Raw genomic sequence first — 25,416 nt, forward strand, 5'->3', positions numbered from 1 at the left:
TGGCCAGACTTGTTTTTGATTTTTAGGAGATGCAGTAGACCCTCCCTGAACCTGAAAATGAGACTAGAATTATTCTATTCTATCCACAGGAAGAATCTGTCCCATGTACAAATAAATAGCTGTGATGTTCTAAACTAAAGCGTACTGAAAAAGGTGGACTCCCTCCAAAATCTTTTTTTTTTTTTTTATTTAAATACAGAGTCTTTTTCTTGTCGCCCAGGCTGGAGTGTAATCGCATAATCTCAGCTCACTGCAACCTCCACCTCCCAGGTTCAAGTGATTCTCCTGCCTCAGTCTCTCAAGTAGCTGGGATTACAGGCAAGTACCATCAAGCCTGGCTAATTTTTGTATTTTTAGAAGAGACGGTGTTTCACCATGTTGGCCAGGCTGGTTTTGAACTCCCAACCTCAAGTGATCTACCCATCTTGGCCTCCCTAAGTGCTGGGATTACAGGCGTGAGCTGCCATGCATGGCCCCTCCAAAATCTCTTGTACTAACTTGTCATTGAAATCAATATTGTACTGTGCAAATTGATTTATTTGGTTAAGACAGAGTTAACTGGGCCGGGTGCAGTGACTCACCTGAGGTCAGGAGTTTGAGACCAGCCTGACCAAAATGGTGAAACCTCGTCTCTACTAAAAATATAAAAAAATTAGCCAGGCGTAGTGGCAGGCACCTGTAATCCCACCTACTCAGGAGGCTGAGGCAGGAGAATCCTCTGAACCTGGGAGGCAGACACTGCAGTGAGCTGAGGTCGTGCCATTGCACCCCAGCCTGAGTAACAAAAGTGAAACTCCGTATCCAAAAAAAAAAAGAGTTAACTCCAGAATTACTTTTAAAATAGAAAATATCCTTCTCAAATTAATATGTTGTCTTAGCAGTTAATAAGCCATCAATCTACCACGCTGTTTTCTAACTTCCTACTCTAACAAGTTTTTACTGGGGAAAAGGATCAAAACAAATATCCCAAGGGCTGGTGCTTTCTTACTTCACTTATTTGTTTGTATTTGAGACAGGGTCTTCCTCTGTCCTCCAGGCCAGAGTGCAAGTGGTGCAATTGTGGCTCATTGCAGCCTTGACCTCCTGGCCTCAAGCTATCCTCCCACCTCAGCCTCCCAAGTAGCTGGGACCACAGGCACATGCCACCACACCTGGCTAATTTTTAAACTTTCTACAGACATGGTGCCTCGCTACATTGCCAGGTTGGTCTCAAACTACTGGGTTCAAGCAACCTGCCCACCTTGGCCTCCCAAAGCGCTGGGATTATAGGCATTAGCCACCAAGCCCAGCCCTGGGCGCTGTCTTTCTTGCATATTGTTGTATCTTTGGAGCTGGAACAAAGTGGGTCTTAAATAAATAGCCCCAAATAAGTGAATCAAAGATTCAGCTTGGTCAGCTGAGACCTAAGTAGGCTTAGGACAGCAATGCCTTGAGCATGAATAACTGGGAAAATGTGACAGAGAAGTTCTTTTAGGATTATCTTTATTCAGTCTATATTCTCTTTTTCATGTAAACATCCGAATACCAGATAAAAGCAAAATTATGACGTCATTCAAAATTATTTTATTAAAGACAAAAATATTTTTCAATAAATAAAATTCCACTATTATAAAAATGTTTTGAAATGCCATATAAAGTTCCCCTACTTCAACACATCACTGAAATTTGATGTAATAAGAGCTGAGCTTTAGAAATAGTATAACTGAAACCTGGTTATTAGAATAAAAAGTCTTTGTACATTAAGGAAAACAGTTAAAGCTTGGTGGCAAAGCTATATTACCAAAACAAAACACTTGAAGTAAACTATAACTCATATGCAGTTCTAATTTAGTAAAACATGGTTTGCATCTGCCATTATATAGTATGGATATTCAGCATGACTAGATTAGGGCATAACAGAAATGAAGCCCAGCAATGTAAGTTAAAAGGTTCAAACATCTGAAGTGTAAAGTACTACAGATTACATTTAAATCAGAAATATTCCACAATCTGAGCCATGCATTGTTACTGAAGCTACTAGTCAGTGTTTCTACCAGAAAGCATTCAGTGAACTACGGTTATTGTAAAACTGTTTGGAAACCTCTCTCTTCAAACAACTCTGAGGTAAGTCAAACTGACTCCACCCCACAGGGAAGGTTCAGCTTATATGTTTTTTAATGTGTTTTTTGTGTGCTTTTTTAAGACAGAGTCTAGTTCTGTCGCCCAGGCTGGAGTGCAATGGTGTAATCTCGGCTCACTGCAACCTCCGCCTCCCAGATTCAAGCAATTTTCCTGCCTCAGCCTCCCGAGTATCTGGGATTACAGGTGTGCACCACTACACCTGGCTAATTTTTTGTATTTTTAGTAGAGATGTGGTTTCACCACACTGCCCAGGCTGGTCTCGAACACCTGAGCTCAAGCCGTCCGCTCGCCTCAGCCTCCCAAAGTACTAGGATTACAGGCATGACCCACTGCGCCCAGCCAGCTTATGGAGATGGAGATTTCAGATGATTCAGATCTGTCATCTTACAGATGAAAGTCTACAAAATGAATTAGCAATAATTCAAGAGGTATTTATTGAGTGCCTACCACGTGCCAGACATTGTTTTAGAAACTGGGCTTAAAGCAGTGAATAAAACAGAAAAAATTTCTTGCCTTTATGGAGCTTACAACACAGAGGGGAAGGCAGACAATAAGCAAAATCAATAAGTAAAATGATGATGACAATGATATCGTGGTGGTGGTGCTTGATTAAACTAAAAAGAAAGCAACCAAATTGAATGCTAACCAAAGAATATTCACATCACTGGGAAGAGCACGGCAAAACTATCTATGCTTTAGCAGGACACAAACTGGTCAGTTTATCAGTTTTGCTTTTCTCTTAACTTTCTTGAACTTTTAGTACTCCAAAAGTTTCAAGTTAGGTGTAGAATAATCTTAGGTAAAACTAAAGATAAAGTTAGAAGTCCTATATTCAGAATACTAAGAAGTCCTCTACTGAGTACCATAATGGCCTGACAGACTTCAAACATTAAAGATTATTTAGGCTGGGTGTGGTGGCTCATGCCTATATCTCAGAACTTTGGGAGGCAGAGGAGGGAAGACTGCTTGAGTCCAAGAGGTCAAGATCAGCCCGGGCAACATGGTGAGACCCTGCCCCTACAAAAAATAGAAAAATTAGCTGTGCATGGTGGCACGTGCCTGTAGTCCCAGTCACTTGGGAGGCTGGAGTGGGAGGATTGCTTGAGTTTGGGAGGTCAAGGCTGCAGTGAGCCACGGTCATGCCACTGCACTCCAGCATGGGTGACAAGAGTGGAGAAAAAAAAGAAAAGAAAGGAAAGGAAAAGCAAAAAAGAAAAACAAAAGGAAAAAAGAAAAAGAAAAAAGATTACTTAATATGACATGGTTACTAGATATATAAAAAAACCTCTAATAATGTTCCCTAATAAAAATATTATAACTTACCATTTAGGGTGTATATTATTTTCTGGGGGCAAGCTCAGAGGGTAAACAGAGGTCAGTGCTGCCTTCATTTCTCAGTGATTGTGAGATGCAGGCGCTAATCATTATTGTCAGTCAAGCTTTCCCACGTGTAGAAAAATAAGGTAGCATCATCATCTGAGCTTTAACTTTAATTATTTTGTTTAGAATTTCAGCAAATGAAAAGACCATTTTTGGCTAGCTGAAACCCTAACAAATGTGGACAGAGCTGACCTGTACCAAGACAATGGGAAAAATTGGGCTGGAAGTAAAAAGTGTATAAAGGCATGAAAACATTAAATAGAATGAAGACCAAAAACTAATAAGCCTTTTAGAACAGCTCCGATAAGCAAAGACTCTTCCAACTGGTCAGCATGGCACTTGTAGTCACTGGTGTTGCCCAGGTCAGTACATGGCAAAAGGACAGAATAGTCCAGTGAATCTGAAGGCAGTTAGCTCCTAAAATACTAAACACTGTAAAACTGTCTGGTGGAATAAATCTGGATTATTTTATGTCTCAGAAAATGTCTACCACCTTTCTTTTTTCAAAAGATTCATCCCTTCACATGCACTCCAAGAGCCTTCCAACATTACTCAAAACAAATCGCCATCAAAACTCATTATGAACATTTTCTAAATTAGTTCTTTGCTATAATGGAATTTAATGTGGATATTCATTTTCAAGAGTTCTAATCACTTAAAAACATGGTGCTACTCTAATTATTAACAAATAAGGTCATAGATCTAGTAGATTTACTAAAAAGGTAATCAGCTGGGTGTAGTGGCTCATGCCTGTAATCCTAGCACTTTGAGAGGCCAAGGTAGGGAGATGGCTTGAGCCTAGGAGTTTGAGACCCACCTGGGCAACACAGTGCGACCCCATCTCTACAAAAAAATTAAACAATTAGCCAGGCACGGTGGTATGCACCTGTGGTCCTGACTACTTGGGAGGCTGAAGTGGGAGGACTGCTTGAGCCCAGGAGGTCGAGGCTGCAGTGAGCCATGCACTCCACCCTGGGTGACACAGCAAGACCTTGTCTCAAAAAAAGGGGGGTGGGTGAGAATCAATATATGGTAAGAGGTAAAAAATGTCATATCCCCACAGTGATCATGAACATGTTCTCAAACTTATCAAGTACTCAGCTGCATGATTACTCATCTTCTTAAACTCTAAATACCCCACTGAGATATATTATCTGAAACAAAGACTAGGAAATTAAGTTGGTAGTCATATTCTAAATTCTAAATTTTTAGACCCAAATAAATTTTTTTTTTTTTGAGATGGAATTTCACTGTTTTAGTCCGGGCTGGAGTGCAATGGTGTGATCTCGGCTCACTGCAACCTCCGCCTCCTGCATTCAAGCGATTCTCCTGCTTCAGTCTCTGGAGTAGCTGGGATTACAGGCATGCGCCACCATGCCCAGCTAATTTTGTATTTTTAGTAGAGATGGGGTTTCTCCATGTTGGTCAGGGTGGTTTGGAACTCCCAACCTCAGGTGATCTGCCCGCCTTGGCCTCTCAGAAAGTGCTGGGATTACAGGCGTGAGCCACCCCGCCCAGCCAAAAAATTCTTATTAAAAAATTCAAAGTCAGCCAGGTACGGTGGCTCACGCTTGTAATCCCAGCACTTTGGGGGCCGAGCTGGGCAGATCATGAGGTCAGGAGTTTGAGACCAGCCTGACCAACATGGAGAACCCTGTCTCTACTAAAAATAGAAAAAATTAGCTGAATGTGGTGGCGCATGCCTATAATCCCAGCTACTCAGGAGGCTGAGGCAGGAGAATCACTTGAACCCAGGAGGTGGAGGTTGCAGTGAGCCAAGATCACGCCATTGCATTCCAGCCCAGGCAACAGTGTGAGACTCCATCTCAAAAAAAAAAAAAAAAAAAAAAAAAAAAAAAAAAAAATTCCAAGTCCTTTCATCACAATTACTAATCGTGTGGCCCTGAGTAAACTGCTTAATCCCATCTCAACAAAATTTCATCAAAATGGGAAAATTAAAGCACCTAACTTTAGAACTGCTGCGAGGATTAAATGAATTAATATATGTTCACAGCAGTATCTGCCACTTAGTAAATCCCCAATAAATGTCCCCAAACACCACATTCTCAAAAAACTCTCTTGACATAGAGACTCCAGACCACATGCCTTTTTATTAGGGGAGAGAAAAGGCATATTGGCAAATTGTAACCACCTTCATCTGGTATAATATAATACAGAAAATCCTCAGGTAGAGCTTTAGACACTTTCCCTTCTACCATTCACATATTAAGGGAAATAATTCAAAGAGCTTTTATTTACTTCAAAATCTTGGGTGATGCAACGTCTGAATATGTTGATACAAACCAAACGCCTATGGCATCCCAAGAATTGTGCTAGGTTCTATGCAGATAAAGATGTTTGAGAGCCCAGCCTGGCATGGTGGCTCATGCCTATAATCTCAACACTTTGGGAGGCTCAGGTGGGAGGACTGCTTGAGCCCAGAAGTTAGACAAGCCTGGGCAAAATGATGAGACAGACCCCTTCTCTATAAAAAATTTTAGGGCCCGGGGCAGTGGCTCACGACTGTAATCCCAGCACTTTAGGAGGCTGAGGCAGGCAGATCACCCGAACAGCTTGACCAACATGGAGAAACCCCATCTCTACTAAAAATACAAAATTAGCCAGGAATGGTCGCACATGCCTGTAATTCCAGCTACTCAGGAGGCTGAGGCAGGAGAATCACTTGAACCTGGGTGTGAGCCGAGATTGGGCCATCACACTCCAGCCTGGGCAACAAGAACGAAAACTCCGTTCCAACTGTGGTTCCAACTACTCAGGAAGGTAAGGTGGGAGGATCGCTTGAGCCTGGGAAGTCGAGACTGCAGCGAGCCCTAATTGACCCACTGCATTCATCCTGGGCAACAGAGTGAGATCCCGTCTCAAAAAAAAAAACAAACCAAAAAAACCCAAAAAACAAAACCAAAAACCCCACAAGGGAACTCAACATATAAGAAATTCTAAGCCAACATTGAAAGATAAATAACTTTTCCTTTTTTTGAAACAGTCTCAGTCTCACTCTGTCAACCAGGCTGGAGTGCAGTGGCCTGATCTCAGCTCACTGCAACCTCCACCTCCCCAGTTCAAGTGATTCCCCTGCCCCAGCCTCCCGAGTAGCTGGGACTACAGGCACACACCACCACGCCCAGCTAATTTTTGTATTTTTAGCAGAGATGGGGGTTTGCCATGTCCGCCAGGCTTGTCTCAAACTCCTGACCTCAAGTGATCCACCACACCCAGCCAGTAAATTTTCCTGAACAAAATGTTTCGCAAATGATCTTTACCACCAGCAGGGTCAAAGTATATTTTAGTTCAATGTACAACCAGCTGAACAATTTAATAACCAAGCACAGAGACAGCCTTTGGCACAATTTTTCACAATCCCTCTCAAACTTAAGAGCAACTACTAGTTCTTCACGGGGTTTATCTCTGATTTACTGCCTCAGAACTTCCTAAAGAGGACAGAGCTCAGGAATTTGTATTACAAGTTTCCCAGGCAACGAACTTGGTTTCAGAACCACAGCCTTAATACATCTGGTATGTGTTGAAAGGGCAGAAGGATAAGGGTCATACTTCAGAGCTCTAGTCCCATAAAATCCCACAGGAGGAGCCACTCTCATGGCTTCTCCTCACATAGATGGGCTTGAACTGGGCACAACTTAAGAGTAGCAAGGCATGCAGCAGGAGTGGTCTTCCCGTGCCTAAACACTTCCATATACTAATTCTAAAGTACAGTAATTCTGCATTTTTATTGGAAGAAGGAAAAAACCACATCTGACTAGAAAATCTGGTATGGGAATTGAGGCAGAAATTTATCTCTTTTATGCCCAGAGTATTTTATTCTTCAGAGCAAGATGGGGAGTTTAAAATAACATGATAAAAACAACAACAACAAAAAACTACAATGTCTATGACTGGGCACAGTGGTGCCCGCCTGTAGTCCCAGCTACTCAGGAGGCTGAGGTGGGAAGATTGCTTGAGTCCAGGAGTTTGACACCATCCTGGGAAACACAGTGAGACCACATCTCTTAAAAAACAAACAACTAGCCGGGCGCGGTGGCTCAAGCCTGTAATCCCAGCACTTTGGGAGGCCGAGGCGGGTGGATCACGAGGTCAGGAGATCGAGACCATCCTGGCTAACATGGTGAAACCCCGTCTCTACTAAAAATACAAAAAAAAAAAACTAGCCGGGCGTGGTGGCGGGCGCCTGTAGTCCCAGCTACTCGGAGGCTGAGGCAGGAGAATGGCGTGAACCTGAGAGGCGGAGCTTGCAGTGAGCCGAGATCGCGCCACTGCACTCCAGCCTGGGTGACACAGCGCGAGACTCTGTCTCAAAAAAAAAAAAAAAAAAAAAAAAAAAAAAAACAAACAACCAACCAACAAAAAGTACTTATGAGTAAATACATTTGAATTGAAAATCCTTCATATACTATTTATTCTGCTTCTTTTTCCTCAAAGTGTCTCTTAAAGATTTAGTACTCATCTATTCAAGTACTTACAACTTCATTACTAAAAACAAAATGTGATCTATAATTAAGGAATAAGGAATGTTATATCCTATATCAAAGAGTTCTTCCTAAAAAGAGTAAATAGTTTAAAATTAGGTTATAGTTACCATGTTGTTAATTACCCGCTCACCTAAGAAATTCATTACTTTTTACTAAAAGGATATCTATAACATGGAATCACTATATACATCAGTGAACAATGGGTGCCAGCCTGTAGTAGCCACTAACTTACTTTTTCACATCCATACTCATTTGAGGGAGGTTTGAAATATTCAGGTATAGGTTTTCCTACACTTGAATTTTCTCATGTTCACAAAACAAGACGACAAATTCGTGCAAAACAGTATCAACAACTTTCAGCCACAGCATCAAAATAGGAAGTTAGCCAGCAGACACTCTGCAGCCAAGCTAGATCCTAAACAAAAAGTCTCTTTTACACAAAGAAAAATGTTTTTCTTTTGTTTTGTTTTTGTTCTGTTTTTTTTTAAAAAGGCTGTAACTGGCAAATTTATTTTTTTCCTCAATGCTTGCCCCCAAGTTCAGGGTTGTAACTTCCTATTCCAGATGCCTACTGCATTAGTCAAATTGAATGCAAGCGTTCATTAATGCAAATGTGCTTCCAATGTGGCATGGTGGATGGATCCTCTCTTTCCAATCTCATTTTCACCTACTTTTCTTCCAATGCTTTCTAAAGAAACAGTATTTTCCAGCTTCCACTCTTATCAAAGGTTTTGAAAAGTAAAACAAAATTTCAGTCTGATTTTGATTTTGTTGGAGGGAGCATATACCCCAGATGATACTAAATTATATCACTAATAGCGATAATATGGTCAAAACAACAGTATCTACCTCTTCTGCTGTCATGATTTTAATACTAACTTCAAAATGCCATCTCTAAAAAGAAGTCTAAACCCTAAAATATAGCTAGTTTATCTGATCATCTTTATTACAGGTAGAGCAGTTATGACCATGGCTTTGGCATCCTCCATCTACCACTTACTTGCTGTGTTACCTTGAGCAAGTGATTTCACCATTTTCAAGTCATTTCAATTGGTAAAAGAGCCAGTCCCTTTCCTTCATAGAACTGCTTATGAAGATTAAATGAGATGATTCATTTAAAGTTTACTGGGCATAGTAAAATTTCAATAAAAATTAGCCACATACTACATCTATACTTCTGTCAATATCTTTGTATGTTTTTATGAAGTACAGGAAAACATTAAAATGTAATCCACTATTTTGAAACTCTCAGGGATTAGGCTGAAATATAATGTTGCTTCATAGAAAAAGGAAGCCATAAGCAAAAGACCACAAGGACTACTCAGGGGTACTCCATTGACATTCTAATTAGAAATCTATTCATATCAAAAGTTTAACTTCCTAGCTTATGTAGCTGTATTCTCAAAGCACTACAACTTAGTAAATATCACAAAATTTACTTTAAAAAACTTTAACTGCCCTTTACTCAGTCTGAATTAATGACATTTTTTATACATGCATCTACCTGAAACCCAATAATGATAAATACATATTTCAGGATAAAAAAAATCATGTCATTCTTAAATCTTAAAAAGTCCTATTTAGCCCAGGTATGGTGGCTCATGCCTGTAATCCCAGCACTTTGGGAAGCTGAGGTGGGAGGGCCGCTTGTGTTCAGGAGTTCAGCCTAGGCAACCTAGTGAGACCTTGTCTCTCTCTATATATTTTTTTAAGTCCTATTATTACTACATATTGCTTAACATGATTGGAGTATATAAAAATAGCCACAATTTCCCTAAGGCTAGATAGCTAAGGTATATGAAGCCAAAGAAATTAGTTGGGTTAGTGTTGGTGACGGACTCAAGGTGCATGCTGGTGGCAGTAGTCACTTTCAAAGGCCTGTGTGGAAGTGGACTGTTTCCAGAGCCCTCATCTCCCACCCAGGGTTTTAATATAGTTAACCAACTATATCAACAGCTTCCTCTTCCCTTATTTTCACTAAGGCAGACTGGAAGCTACCAGTCTTGGCTACCCTAGAAAACACCTAATCATCTGCCAAGGTGTTCCCTCAAACAACTGAACAGACTAACCTCTAGACCACCAATGACGTAGGGCCCCACTGGGCTACTTTTCCATCATGTGTTTTGTTTATTTGTTTGTTGCAGGAGAAAATGCTACTAATAGAGGTTAAATGAAACCCATTCGAGGATAGGGCATTCTTTTTGTTTTGTATTGTTTTTGAGATGGAGTTTCGCTCTTTCGTCCAGGCTGGAGTGCAATGGCGCGATCTTGGATCATTGCAAACTTTGTCCCCCAGGTTCAAGTGATTCTCCTGCCTCAGCCTCCCGAGTAGCTGGTATTATAGGTGCCTGCCACCACACCCGGCTAATTTTTGTATTTTCAGTAGAGACGGGGTTTCGCCACGTTGGCCACGAACTTCTGACGTCAGGTGACCCGCCTGCCTTGGCCTCCTAAAGTGCTAGGATTACAGGTGTGAGCCACCGCGACCAGCCAGATAGGGCATTCTTAATTACCTTTTTACAATAGCGCTATTCTCAATCTACACTGGTCAAAAAAAATTTTTTGTAAGCAAAAAGTAAGAATAAGTATATGTGCTGTCTTACAAATTCTAATACACACTGTGAAACTGAAACCTATTTAAACATTCATTTTTAACTTAAATCCTTTTTATTTACCTCCCTTCTACTTGAGTGCACATGTAATTTCTGTTAACCAGGGATGAAAATAATTTTTAAAGCTATGACAGTTCTCTTTTCAACATGTCATACATTAGGTATGTTAGCCATGGGTTACACTGTTACACCGTTTAGAGTATCAACTATCCCTTTTCTTTTTATTTATTTATTTTTTTAGACGAAGTCTCGCTCTGTCGCCCAGGCTGGAGTGCAGTGGCGCGATCTCGGCTCACTACAAGCTCCGCCTCCCGGGTTCACGCCATTCTCCTGCCTCAGCCTCCCGAGTAGCTGGGACTACAGGCGCCCGCCACCACGCCTGGCTAATTTTTTTTTTTTTGTATTTTAGTAGAGACGGGGTTTCACCGTGTTAGCCAGGATGGTCTCGATCTCCTGACCTCGTGATCCGCCCATCTCAGCCTCCCAAAGTACTGGGATTACAGGTGTGAGCCACTGCGCCCGGCCTAACTATCCCTTTTCTATATGAAAAAAGTGACTTGGCCTGGCGACATGCCCCATGCCTGTAATGCCAGCACTTTGGGAGGCCAAGACAGGCGAATCACTTGAGGTCAGGAGTTTGAGACCAGCCTGGCCAACATGATGAAACCCCGTTTCTACTAAAAATACAAAAATTAGCTGGGTGTGGTGGTGCATGCCTGTAATCCCAGCTACTCAGGAGGCTGAGGTGAGAGAATCGCTTGAACCTGGTGGGTGGAGGTTGCAGTGAGCTGAGATCACACCATTGCACTCCAGCCTGGGCAAAAGAGTAAGACTCTATCTCAAAAAAAAAAAAAAAAGATAAAAGAAAAGAAAAAAAAATAGTGACTTAAGATTAGAATGTATTCTTAAAGATCTGAAATACAAGAGAGGAAATAATTATTTGTTCTATTTATACTATATTTTTCTTCCACAGTAGAAAAAATTTAATACCTATTTGCTTAAATTATTCTCCTAAGGAAAAAAAAAACCCTTAAAAATATAAATATGGTCAAGTTCCAAATGTCAAGAACAACATAACTACTTAATATGTTTGAGTTACTTTCTAACATTAACAAAATTTCTATCTTTTAATATAAACATGTTAATTTCAGAGGTCATTATTTGGCTCACAAGATATCCAAATTCACATATTAAGGCACATTATAAAGGAACTGGGGTTCTAATGTCATCAGTTTAAATTCAAATAAACAAATAGTTGGTCAGATGTGGTGGTGGCTCATGCTTATAATCCCAGCACTTTGGAGGGCTGAGGTGGAAGGACTGGTTGAGCCCAGGAGTTCCAGACCAGCCTGGGCAACATAGCAAAACGTCTCTACAAAATAAAAATTAAAAAATTAGCAGGGCATGGTGGCATGTGCCTGTATACAGTCCCAGCTACTCAGGAAGCTGAGGTGGGGGGATCACTTGAACCCAGGAGATTGAGGCTGCAGTGAACTATGAATGTGCCATTGCACTTCAGCCAGGGTGACAGAGTGAGACCCTGTCTTAAAAAAAAAAAAAAAATTCCCTACCATGTTTCCTAAGAAGCAGATTTAACCAGGCAAAAGTTTCACTAATTTTTTTAAAATCCCATTATGTTTTTATTCTTATAAGGTAAAAGTCTTTTGCAGCTACAGAACTCCACAATCTATCTAGTGATTTTAATTACTTTTTCCTTTTTTAAAATAAAAGTTCTCAACTGACCTGTATTTGGGTCTAGTACAGCAGCACAAATGAAATAATACTTTATTATTAGTATAAATTGATGAAGCACATAGTACCCTCTCTTTCAGCTTCTTGGCAATGTCACCTCCACAAACTGATTCCCTTCCCTACAGATTGACAGATAAAAAACAAAACAAAACAAAGCCACATCTCAATCTCTAGGACAAGAAGCCCTGGTTGCCAAAAGTCACATAACTGACTTGTTCAATGTTCCTAGGCAATTTGGAACTAGCCTAACTTTTATGATGTATCTCAGATAAATTCACATTAAAATGCCCTAGCTAGGTTGGTATTTTTCTAGTTCAGTGGAAGCACACTTTTATACTGTTTTTCCAAATCTGCTACCTCTCTAAACCAGTTTCATAGCTGCAAATCAATACATTAAATGCATTCTAGGGGTTGGGTGTTTTCTGAGCCACAATTTTGTTGCTGTTGGTGGTGGTGGTGGTGACACAAGGTCTTGCTCTGTCACCCAGGCGGGAGTGCAGTGGCACGATCATCACTTACTGCAACCTCCAACTCCTGGGCTCAAGCAATCCTCCCACCTCAGCCTCCTGAGCAGCTGGGACTATAGGCATGCACCACCAATGCCTGCATATTTTTTTGTAGACACAGGGTTTCACCATGTTGTCCAGGCTGGTCTCAAACTCGTGAGTTCAAGTGATCTGCCCGCCTTTGCCTCCTGAAGTGCTGAGATTACAGGTGTGAGCAACTGCACCTCGCCTCTGAGCCACAATTCTATCTGCTCCAAATTCTGGTGGGCAAGTGTTTAATTTTAAAGAAATACTCAAAACTACACCTGAAGTTTATGCTATGTTACAGAGTCCACCCAGCCTCATTTTATTTTATTAACCATTACAGGAAACTCACTGGAAACTGCTAAATAGAAAGAACCAGCTTGTAATTAGTTTTTATTTTAGGGGATTTGGGTGCAATAGAAGACTTGTGCCTCATATCCCCAGTTACAGCCTCTTTCTCAACATTTTTCTTTTACCAATGCACACAAAAAAATTACAGACTTGCCTTGTGAGGTCGAAAATAGAGATACAGGCTGAGAGGAAGAGGAAGAAACAAAGGAATCTGAAAGAAAATATACAGCATGAGAATATGACAACCTCACACAGGAATTTTAAGTTTAACTTTCTTTTTGATGGGGAGGAAGAGCCAAGCATCATAATTTCATTGGGTTTAACAAGGAGGAAAACTCACATCTTTATTTCCAATTATTGTTTTCACTCACCTGATAGCAAAATCTTGTTTTACTTTCAAGATGCATTTCTAAAAGTTAATCCATTCAATTTTTTTTTAGTCAAACATTCTCACCTTCAGAAAAAGAAAAGAGGAATCCCTAGCATTTTACATTAAGCACAACCTCAAGAACAGAAGATGCTGCTCTTTTACTCTGTAGAAAAGGGAAAATAAGTATCTGAGTACTAATTAATATTTGCTTTTAACCATTCCTGAATGCATTTTGAGGAGTTAAATCACTAATAAAAGCATTTAAAAATATCTAATTGGCAAATATGCAAAGTTGACCCTAAAGTTTTTTTTAAAACTCACAATCAATCCATGGGGAAAACAGGACTACATGAGAAATCTATCTTCTAAAATTATAATCCTCTAGGCCGGGTGCAGTGGCTCACATCTGTAATACCAGCACTTTGGGAAGCTGAGGCAGGCTGATCAACTGAGGTCAGGAGTTCAAAACCAGCCTGGCCAACATGGTGAAACCCCGTCTCTACTAAAAATACAAAAATTAGCCAGGCGTGGCAGCGCACGCCTGTAATCCCAGCTACTCAGGAAGCTGAGGCAGGAGAATCGCTTGAACCTGGGAGGCAGAGGTTGCAGTGAGTCGAGATAGCGCCACTGCACTCCAGCCTGGGCAACAGAGTGAGACTCCTTCTCAAAAAAAACAAAAAGAAATAAAATTATACTCTTCTAAATTCAGCAACATGTATCAAAATTTAAAAAGCACATATTCTCCTCCCAGTCCCCCTGCACACTATTCTCTAACTCTACAGTTACACTTCTAAGAATTTATCCTACAGCCATATTTGCATACATGCACAAAGATATGTGTATGAGGATATTCATAAAAGCTCTGGTTATAAATATTACGAATACTCTAAACGACCATCAACAGAAGACTAAAGTTACACCTATCACTTGCTTTGGCAACACATACACTAAAACTGGAAGGATACACAGACTAGCATGGCCCCTAAAGTTATTTTTTTTTAAGTTACTGTGACATACTTACTGCCATGAAAAAGAATGAGGTACAGCTATACCTTGGTATCTGAGGGGGATTGGTTCTAGAACCACCCCCCGGCTCCCCAAAATCTGAAGATGCTCAAGTCCTATGTATAAAATGGCATAGTATTTGCATATAACCTACACACATCGTCCCTTATACTTTATTCTTTAGACACCTAATACAACGTAAATGCTATGTAAATAGTTGTTACACTGTATTGTTTTAAAAATTTGTGTTTATTGTTGTTTTTTAAAAATATATTTTTGGTCCACAATTAGTTGAATCCACAGATGTAGAACCTGAGATAAGGTGGGCTAAGTGTATATGTAGATATAGTCCATATATGAATTAAAAAGCAAAGTGCAGGCCGGGCGCGGAGGCTCACGCCTGTAATCCCAGCACTTTGGGAGGCTGAGGCAGGCGGATCACGCGGTCAGGAGATCGAGACCGTCCTGGCTAACACGGTGAAACCCCATCTCTACTAAAAATAGAAAAAAATTAGCCGGGCGTGCTGGCGGGTGCCTGTAGTCCCAGCTATGTGGGACGCTGGGGCAGGAGGATGGTGTGAACCCGGGAGGCGGAGCTTGCAGTGAGCCAAGATCGTGCCACTGCACTCCAGCCTGGGCGACAGAGCAAAACTCCGTCTCAAAAAAAAAAAAAAAAAAAAAAAAGTAACAAATTTCAATTAATCCTTTACTTCTCAGGAGGCTGAGGTGGAAGGACCATTTGAGCCTAGGAGAGGGTGGTTGCAGTGAGCTGAAATCATGCCACTGCCCTCCAGCCTGGGTGACAAAGTGAGACCCTGTCTGAAAAAAAAAAAAAAAAAAAAAAGGATGGGGGCGGGGAAACAGGCCAGGCGAGGTGGCTCTCGATTGTAATCCCGGCACTTTGGGAGGCTGAGGCCGGTGGACGGCTTGCGCCCAGGAGATCAAGACCAGCCTGGGCAACAAGGTGACATCCTGTCTCCACAAAAGTAAAAAAAAAAAAAAAAAAAAATTAGCTGGGTGTGGTGGCATGCGCCTGTAGTCCCAGCTACTTGGAAGGCTGAGGTGAGAGAATTATTTGAGGCCAGGAAGCTGAGGCTGCAGTGAACTGTGATCACACCACTGCACTCCAGCCTGGGCAACACAGTGAGACCTTACCTCAAAAAAAAAAAAAAAAAAAGAAGCATGTTTTCCTATCTCTATGTTTCCGGATGGATCCATGTCTACATGCATTTACTATCAACATTAAATCTCTGCCAATGATGAGTTTAAATCCCAACAAACCTGAAAAACCAAATGCTTCAAGTCCAATGCCAAAAAAGATCCTATGAACATGCCAGCTGTTTGCCTTTTCACCTTCACCTAACACTCCCTCCTAATGGAAAATTTCAACATGCAAATTGTTATGCAGATGCAGAACACAGATAACTGGTAATGGTTGGAACAATATTCCATGAGGTTTCTAACTTACAAAACCACACTGTATTCATACTCTGTATTTGTGTCACAGGGAACTGAACCCCAGAATGATCTTAACCCTCAAATGCCATTAATGAAATCATTTTCATTAAGTAGCTAAGTCCAGGACCTGTGTTAGTATTGGTAATATGGTGCCCACAAGTAGCTGAAAAGCAAATATGCACCAGTAAAACTGTATGAGTTGTGGGAATGCAGCAGAGACAGCCACTGTAGTAAATTAAGAATGTTTCGGAAGAGGTGGTAAGCTTGGTCTTAAAGATTTAAGTTCATGAGGTGAACAAGGAAGGGAAAGGCATTCTGGGGAGAAGGAACAACTGGCCAGATTCCAAATGGCTTTAAATGCCATGTAATCTGGATTATATCCTTTGTGCAATAAGGAATCACTAAAGGTTTTTAGGTAAGGGTGTGACAATATCACGTTTTAGAAAGAACTCCGGCAGCAGGGTACAGCATGGACTGAACTGAAAAGCTACCGCATAATCTTGGCAAGAGATGAGGGCTCGCACTAAGGCAGTGAGGATGGGAATGAGAGGACTGCTGACAAGACAGAACACAGGTCTTGAGACCATCCGCCTGGATGTTGAAGACTGGAGAAGTAAAAGATCACTGAGGGACTAAATGAAATGCCATGGTTGGGAACACAGAAGGAATCTTCTTTTTTTTTTTTTTGACAAAGAGTCTCAGCTCTGTCGCCTAGGTTGGAGTACAGTGGTATGATTTTGGCTCAGTGCAACCTCTGCCTCCCAGGTTCAAGTGATTCTCATGCCTCAGCCTCCTGAGTAGCTGGGATTACAGGCGCACGCCACCCCACACGGCTAATTTTTGTATTTTTAGTAGAGACGGGGTTTCACCAGGTTGGCCAGGCTGGTCTCAAACTCCTGACCTAAAGTGACCTGCCTGCCTCAGCCTCCCAAAGTGTTTGGATTACAGGCGTGAGCCACTGCAACTGGCCAGGAATCCCTTATATTATTAACTTTCAATATAAAAAAAAGTTTGCCTAAGGCATATGTAAGTGTCAATTGTTGAACAGGCAGTTCAATAACAGGGACACACTCAGGAGAGAGGTAAATGCTGTAGATAAGTATCTGGGATTAACATTTGGGTGAGAACTGACACCACTGCAGTTAATACCTCCATCCAGGAAGAAATACAGAAGTTTTACAAAAGAATCTTGAGATATCTCAATATTTAAAGGGGCCAATGGTAGGAGCTTGGGAGCAGGTGCTGGCAGTCAGTCGGAACAACCTCTCTCAGCCTTGCCTCAGGTACAAGGCAGTATCTGGAGTCAATGGTCCCCCAGTGATCTTAGATCATGTTAAGTTTCCCAGGAATGCTGAGATTGCCCACTTGACCTTACCAGATGGCATGAAGAGAAAATTTAAAATATGTATATTTAAAGGGGATCAAGAAAGAAGGACCACTGAAGAAAACAGAAAGGAGTCAATAAAGGAAAAAATGGTGCCATTTGGAGAATGCTTTAGAGAAAGGTCAAGAATCAAAGCCACTGAATGGCTAAGACTATGAAAAACGATCAGGTACAGTAGCTGATGCCTGTAATCCCAGCACTTTGGGAGGAGGCCGAAGCAGGTGGATGGCTTGACCTCAGGAGTTTGAGACCAGCCTGGGCAACATGGTGAAATCCCATCTCTAAAAAATTACAAAAATTAACCAGGCATGCTGGCTTGCTCCTGCCGTCCCAGCTACTTGGGGGACTGAGCTGAAAGGATCACTTGAGCCCAGGAGGCAGAGACTGCAGTGAGCTGAGATTGAGCCACGGCACCTGGGCAACAGAGTGAGATACTGTCTTAAAGAAAAAAAAAAAAAAGACTATGAAAAGGGTCACAGAAATTAATTTGGCATTGATGAGTAAAATGAGAGTGGTAGAGGGGGAGGGGACAGACAATGAAGACTGAGGAGTGAAGGTAAGTTTAAAAAACACTGAAAACAAAAAGTATGGGAAATATGGCTGATAAAGGGAAGAACTAAAAACTGAGCAGCAGCTAGAGGGAGAGGCAATGTTGAGGGAAAGTTTTTTAGAAATGAAAATGACAAGTGTATTTACAGAGAGACAGAAAGGAGCCAACAGAAGAAAAAAATCTGAAAATACATAAAAAAGAAACAATTTTTTTCTGGAACAAAGCCCACAAAATTGCTAGAAGATACGGGATTGAAAAACCACAAGTGGGCCAGTGCGGCAGCTCTCACCTGTGATCCCAGCACTGTGGAAGGCTGAGGCAGGCGGATCACCTGAGGTAAGGAGTTCAAGAACAGCCTGGCCAACATGGTGAAACCCCATCTCCACTAAAAATACACAAATTAGCCGGGCATGGTGGCAGGTGCCTATAATCCCAGCTACTCGGGGCCAAGGCAGGAAATCGCTTGAATCTGGGAGGCGGACGTCGCAGTGAGCGGAGATCGCACCATCGCACTCCAGCCTGGGGGATAAGAATGAGATTTTGTCTCAAAAAAAAAAACAAAAAACAAAAAACAATAATAATAATTAGCCGGGCATGGTGGCACACATCCCAGCTACTTGACTTGGGAGGCTGAGGCAAGAGAATTGCTTGAATCCAGGAGGTGGAGGTTGCAGTGAGCTGAGATGGAACCACTGCACCCCAGCCTGGGTGACAGAGGGAGGCTCTATCTCAAAAAAAAAAAAAAACAAAACAGTAGCATAAGTGGACCTGCTGAAAATCTAATTTCAATAAATAACCAGTCATTTGTGCAAATATGTGGCTATAAGATTATTCATCATAATATTATTTTTATTTATTTATTTTTATTATTATTATTTTTTTGAGATGGAGTCTCCCCAGTCGCCCAGGCTGGAGTGCAGTGGCTGGATCTCGGCTCACTGCAACCTCTGCCTCCCGGGTTCACGCCATCCTCGTGCCTCAGCCTCCCAAGCAGCTGGGACTACAGGCGCCCACCACCACGCCCTGCTAATTTTTTGTATTTTTATAGAGATGAGGTTTCACCATGTTAGCCAGGATGATCTCGATCTCCTGACCTTGTGATCCGCCTGCCTCGGCCTCCCAAAGTGCTGGGATTACAGGCGTGAGCCACCAGGCTTGGCTGTATTTTTAAAATTTTCTTAAAAATAGCAACAGGGGGCCGGGTGTGGTGGCTCACACCTGCAATCCCAGCACTTTGGGAGACCGAGGCGGGCAGATCACGAAGTCAAGAGATTGAAACCATCCTGGCTAACACGGTGAAACTCCATCTCTATTAAAAATACAAAAAATTAGCCAGGCGTGGTGGCGGGCCCCTGCAGTCCCAGCTACTCGGGAGGCTGAGGCAGGAGGATGGCGTGAACCTGGAAGGCAGAGCTTGCAGTGAGCCAAAGATCGCACCACTGCACTCCAGCCTAGGTGACAGAGCGAGATTCTGTCTCACAAAAAAAAAAAAAAAAAAAAAGCAACAGGGGCCAGGCACGGTGGCTCAAGCCTGTAATCCTAGCACTTTGGGAAGCCAAGGAGGCTGGACCATCTGAGTTCGAGACCAGCCTGGCCAACATAGTGAAACCCTGTCACTACTAAAAATACAAAATTAGATGGGTGTGGAGGCGGGCACCTGTAATCCCAGCTACTCGGGAGGCTGAGGCAGAAGAACTGCTTGAACCCAGGAGGTGGAGGTTGCAGTAAGCCAAGATTGCACCACTGTACTCTAACCTGTGTGCTAGAGCTAGACTCTGTCTCAAAAAAAAAAAAAAAAAAAAATAGTGACAGGATCCCACTATGTTGTCCAAACTGGTCTTGAACTCCTGGGCTCAAGCCATCCTCCTACCTTAGCCTCCCAAGTGCTGGGATTACAGGCATGAGCCACCACACCTGGCTTCATCACAATATTCTTTTTTTTTTTTTTTTTCTTTTGAGACAGTCTTGTTCTGTCGCCCAGGGTGGAGTGCAGTGGCGTGATTTTGGCTCACTGCAACCTCCAACCTCCCAGGTTCAAGTGATTCTCCTGCCTCAGGCTCCTGAGTAGCTGGGATTACAGGCGTGCGCCACCACACCCAGCTAATTTTTGTATCTTTAGTAGAGATAGGGTTTCACTATGTTGCTCCTGACCTCGAGATCTGTCCACCTAAGCCTCCCAAAGTGCTAGGATTACAGACGTGAGCCACTGAGCCCAGCCTCATCACAATATTCTTTAAAATAGTTTTTTGTTTTTTTTTTTAAAGGAAACTTAACAAAGGTCTAATAAGTAGACTGATTAAGTTTGGTATATCCAAACAATGGGATAATAGTCATTAACAATTGGGTTGTAGATGATAATTTATTGACACTAAGAGATGTTCACTGTATTCTAATAAAAAAGAATATTACAAAGGTAATTTTATTATTTATTATTTTTTAGAGAAGGAAGGTCTCACTCTGTCCTTCTTTCTTGATCCCCTTTAATTTTTCCCTAACGCTCCTTTTCTCTTCCCAAGATCCCATCCAGGATACAGGATACCATATCACATTTTGTCATCATGTTTCCTTAGCCTCTTCTGGACTGTCAGCTTCACAGACTTCTCTTGACAGTTTTAATAAGTACTCTGGTCAAGATATTTTACAGAATGTCCCTCATTTTGAGTTTGTCAGATGTTTTTCTCATGGTTAGACTGGAGTGATGGCTTCTGGGGAAGATTACCAAGGACCATGCTCATCACATCATATCAAGAGTACAGACTCTCAACATGACTTATCAACTGATGATGTTAACCTAATCCCTGGCTGAGGTAGTGCTTGCCAGGATTCTCCACCTGGGTGGAGGAAGCAGTACTTCTCCCCACCCTTCCACACTGTACTCTGTGGAAACAAGTCTTAAGCTCACCATCTACCCTGAAGAGGTGAAGGGGTTAAGCTCCACCTCCTCGAGGGGGGAGAATCTACATAAACTGGCAGGTTGATTTTTATTTATTCATTTATAGCTAACATAACTACTATAAAAACAGACCAACTAGTTAAAGCTCAGGAATTTCAGGGGGAAAAAAAGAAAAAAAAAAGAAATCAATTATTAAAGTCTTAGTTCTCAGAATATCTAATGAAATAAATTCAATTTATTTATTGTTGGAAAATAATTACAACCTGATTGGAAGCACCTAAGGGTTAAAGACCTCTTACATATCTTTGTATCTTTCAGGTTGACCAGCATATAGCAGAAGTCATGGAATATCGAGGCTTGAACATTACAGGAGCTTCATAAATGTTTGCTGAAAACCAATATAAGAGATTTTTAGATGTAGCTTGTTATTTCAAAACTAGACTGAGTAGTAAGTAGTAACTGGACATTCGTCTTATTAATGTAGTAGTTACTAAGGCAGCAGTTCCCTCTCATATAAGTCAAAACAGTGCTAATTTCCAAGATGCCCACTCTTCTGTTATATCACTAAAAAGAGTTGGAAAGCTTTCTTTGTACTATTTATTAGAGTTAACGTATATGCAATCCAACACGAAGAACAAAGCAGAACTCCTGTTGCAAAAGAAAATTAGAAAGCCTGACAGAAACAAAATGGACTATGTAGACATGAAATTGGTTACAGGTTGGGTGCGGTGGCTCACTCCTGTGATCCCAGCACGTTGGGAGGCTGAGGTAGGGGGATCACTTGAGCTTATGAGGTCAAGATCAGCCTGGGCAACGTGGTGAAACCTCGTCTCTACAAAAATACAAAAAATAGCCATGCCTATAGTCCCAGCTACTCGGGAGGCTGAGGTGGGAGGACGGCTTGAGCCCAGGACATGGATGTTGTAGTGAGTCGAGATCATGCCACTGCACTCCAGCCTGGGTGATAGAGCCAGGCCTTGTCTTAAAAATAAATTAATAGGCTGGGCACGGTGGCTCACGCCTATAATCCCAGCACTTTAGAAGGCCAAGGCAGGAGGATCACCTGAGGTTGGGAGTTCAAGACCAGCCTGACCAACATGGAGAAACCCCGTCTCTACTAAAAATACAAAATTAGCCAGACGTGGTGGCACATGCCTGTAATCCCAGCTACCTGGGAGGCTGAGGCAGGAGAATCACTTGAATCCGGGAGGCAGAGGTTGTGGTGAGCTGCGATCATGCCATTGCACTCCAGTCTGGGCAACAAGAGCAAAACTTCTCAAAAAAAAACCCAAAAACCATAATTAATAAACTGGTTACAAATATCTTAATACCCTAGCTGCCTTTTTTTTTGTTTTGAGACAGGGTCTTCTGTCTTTTGTTGCCCAGGATGGAGTGCAGTGGTAATGCAATCACTGCAGCCTCAACCTTGAGGGCCAAAGTGATACTCCCACCTCAGCCTCCTAAGGAGCTGGGACTACAGGCACATACCACCACACCCAGATTATTTTTAATTTTTGTAGAGATGGGATTTCACTATGTTGTGCAGGCTGGTTTCAAACTCCTGGGCTCAAGCAATCCTCCCATCTTGGCCTCCAAAGGGCTAAGATTACAGGCATGAGCCACTGTGCCCAGAGTCTCTTTCTAATATGCCAGAATGTGGCATTCAAGTGGTTATGAAAAGATGTTTTTCTGGATTAAAGTCATTGGTAGAAAATACCTACAGTCCAGAAGAAACAAGAGAGGCTAACCTTAAATATATTTCTATTACAGATAGTTTTATGGGCTTACAAGAAAACTCTCTCCTCAGCACTTAAATGGATACATCCATTTCCATAGAGATCTTATAGAAATTACGAATTATAAGCATGTAACAATGTTTACAATTTGACTTTCAAAAACCAAATGTTCTTAACCTGAAGTTTATGAATGAATTTGACAGCAGTTCATGAATCCTGTGAAAACTATGCAATAATTTTTTTTTTTTGAGATGCAGTTTTGCTCTTGTTGCCCAGGCTGGAGTGAAATGGCGCGATCTTGGCTCGCCGCAACCTCCACCTCCCAGGTTCAAGTGATTCTCCTGCCTCAGCCTTCCCGAGTAGCTGGGATGAGAGGCATGTGCCACCACACCCCACTAATTTTGTATTTTTAGTACAGACAGGGTTTCTCCATGTTGGTCAGGTTGGTTTCGAACTCCTGACCTCAGGTGATCCACCCGCCTCGGCCTCCCAAAGTGCTGGGATTACAGGCCTGAGCCACTGCATCTGGCCACAATACTTTGTTAATATGCATGTTTTTCTGGGAAGAGTTTCTCTACTCATTCTTCCCATAAATATTTATTGAACACCTCTTATGAGCCAAGGGCTTGTTTTAGTTGCTGGACAAAACCCATAAGGAAGCTGGGCATGGTGGCTTATGCCTGTAATCCCAGCACTTCGAGAGGCCAAGGAAGGAGGATCTCCTGAGCTCAGGAGTTCAATCAAGACCAGCATGGGCAATATGGTGAGACCCCACCTCTTTTTTTTTTTTTCTTTTTCATTGAACTGTTTTAATGGATCTCAAAATTCTGTGACAAATTTTTGGTCAAGTTGTTCCCATTAAAAGGTACTGATTTTAAAAACTAAAAACTGCCACATGCAAAAAAGAAAACCAAAGTGGTCTACAAAACATTCCTCCCTTCTGAAGGTTTTTTTTTTTTTTTTTGAGACGGAGTCTCGCTCTGTCACCCAGGCTGGAGTGCAGTGGCATGATCTTGGTTCACTGCAACCTCCACCTCCCGGGTTCAAGTGATTCTCCTGCCTCAGTCTCCCAAGTAGCTGGAACTACAGGCGCGTGCTACCACGCCTGGCTAATTTTTTTTGTATTTTTAATAGAGATGGAGTTTCACCATGTTAGCCAGGATGGTCTCCATCTCCTGACCTCGTGATCCGCCTGCCTCAGCCTCCCAAAATGCTGGGATTACAGGTATGAGCCACCGTGCCCGGCCAGGGGGTTAGGTTTTTTTTTTTTTTTTTTTTTGAGACGGAGTCTTGCTCTGTCACCCAGGCTGGAGTGCAGTGGCCAGATCTCAGCTCACTGCAAGCTCCGCCTCCCAGGTTTACGCCATTCTCCTGTCTCAGCCTCCCGAGTAGCTGGGACTACAGGCGCCCACCACCTCGCCCGGCTAGTTTTTTGTATTTTTTAGTAGAGACGGGGTTTCACCGTGTTAGCCAGGATGGTCTCGATCTCCTGACCTCGTGATCCGCCCGTCTCGGCCTCCCAAAGTGCTGGGATTACAGGCTTGAGCCACCGCGCCCGGCCGGGGGTTAGGTTTTAACATATGATTTGGCCGGGTTGCAGGGGTGGGGACATAAACATTGAGTCTACTGCAATGGGAGAAGAGCATTCTAGGCAGAGTGGACAGCAAATAAAACCGTGAGATAGAGGGTTATTTCTGGTGTAAAGAACAAGGAAGGCCAGGCACAGTAGCTCATGCCTGTAATCCCAGCACTTTTGGAGGCCGAGGTGGGTGGATGACTTGAGGTCAGGAGTTCAAAACCAGTCTAATCAACATGGTAAAATCTCTTCTCTACTAAAAATACAAAAATCAGCTGGCATGGAGGTGCGCGCCTGTAATCCCAGCTACTTGGGAGGCTGAGGTGAGAGGACTGCTTGAACCTGGGAGGCAGAGGTTGCAGTGAGCCAAGATCACACCACTGCACTCCAGCCTGGGCGACAGAGTGAGTCAAGGAGGCCAGTATGGTTGAAGCCAGGTGAGAAATGGGGAGGTTGGGGCCAGATAGTACAGGGTATTTATTAATAAGTCTTCTGAGGATATTGGCATTTACTGAGTGTAACAGGAAGCCACTGTAGCACTTTGCCCATGAGTGACATGATCCAACTTGCATTTTCACAGGCTTACACCAGCTGCTGTGTGGAAAATGGACTGAAGAGAGGCAAGGAAGAAAGCAGGGAGACCAGATAGGAGGCATCTACAATAATCCAGGAGAGCTAGCCTGGACCAAGATGGTAGCAATGGAGGTTGACAGAATTGGTCAGACTTTGGATATATTTTTGAAGGTAGAATCAAGAGCATTTGTTGACAGCTTGCATGAGGGATAGAAAGGAATCAAGGATAACTCCAAGGTTTTTGATTTTAACAAAAGAAGGAAAGAACAGAATGGCCATTTATTGAGATTGAGAAGACTGTGAGAACAAACTTAAAAGGAAAGATCAGGACAGGCACTGTGGCTCATGCTGGTAATCCCAGCACTTTGAGAGGCCAAGGCAGGAGGATCACTTGAGCCCAGGAGTTCAATACCAGCCTAGGCAATATAGTGAGATCCTGTCTCTACAAAAATAAAAATAATTAGGTTGGACACGGTGGCTCACACCTGTAATCCCAGCACTTCAGAAGGCCAAGGAGGGTGGATCTCCTGAGATCAGGAGTTCGAGATCAGCCTGACCAATATGGTGAAACCCTGTCTCTACTAAAAATACAAAAATTAGGTGGGCATGGTGGCACATGC

The 25,416-nt window shown here is 42.4% G+C and overlaps 1 protein-coding gene across 6 annotated transcripts in view; it reads right to left on the reverse strand.

The window, feature by feature from the left end:
• RTN3 (reticulon 3) overlaps nt 1-25,416 on the reverse strand; it is a 75,743-nt gene that overhangs the window by 40,139 nt on the left and 10,188 nt on the right. For 2 of the 6 annotated variants that reach the window (XM_025355501.1, XM_025355498.1), the window contains exon 2: nt 13,406-13,462. The exons of the other annotated variants lie outside the window; for them this stretch is intronic. In XM_025355501.1, coding sequence (XP_025211286.1) covers nt 13,406-13,462 — 57 coding nt within the window. The remainder of the gene's footprint in view (nt 1-13,405; nt 13,463-25,416) is intronic. 6 annotated transcript variants of the gene reach the window in all.

This window comes from Theropithecus gelada, chromosome 14 (genome assembly GCF_003255815.1).
Source record: "Theropithecus gelada isolate Dixy chromosome 14, Tgel_1.0, whole genome shotgun sequence".
NCBI classification, from domain to species: Eukaryota; Metazoa; Chordata; class Mammalia; order Primates; family Cercopithecidae; genus Theropithecus; species Theropithecus gelada.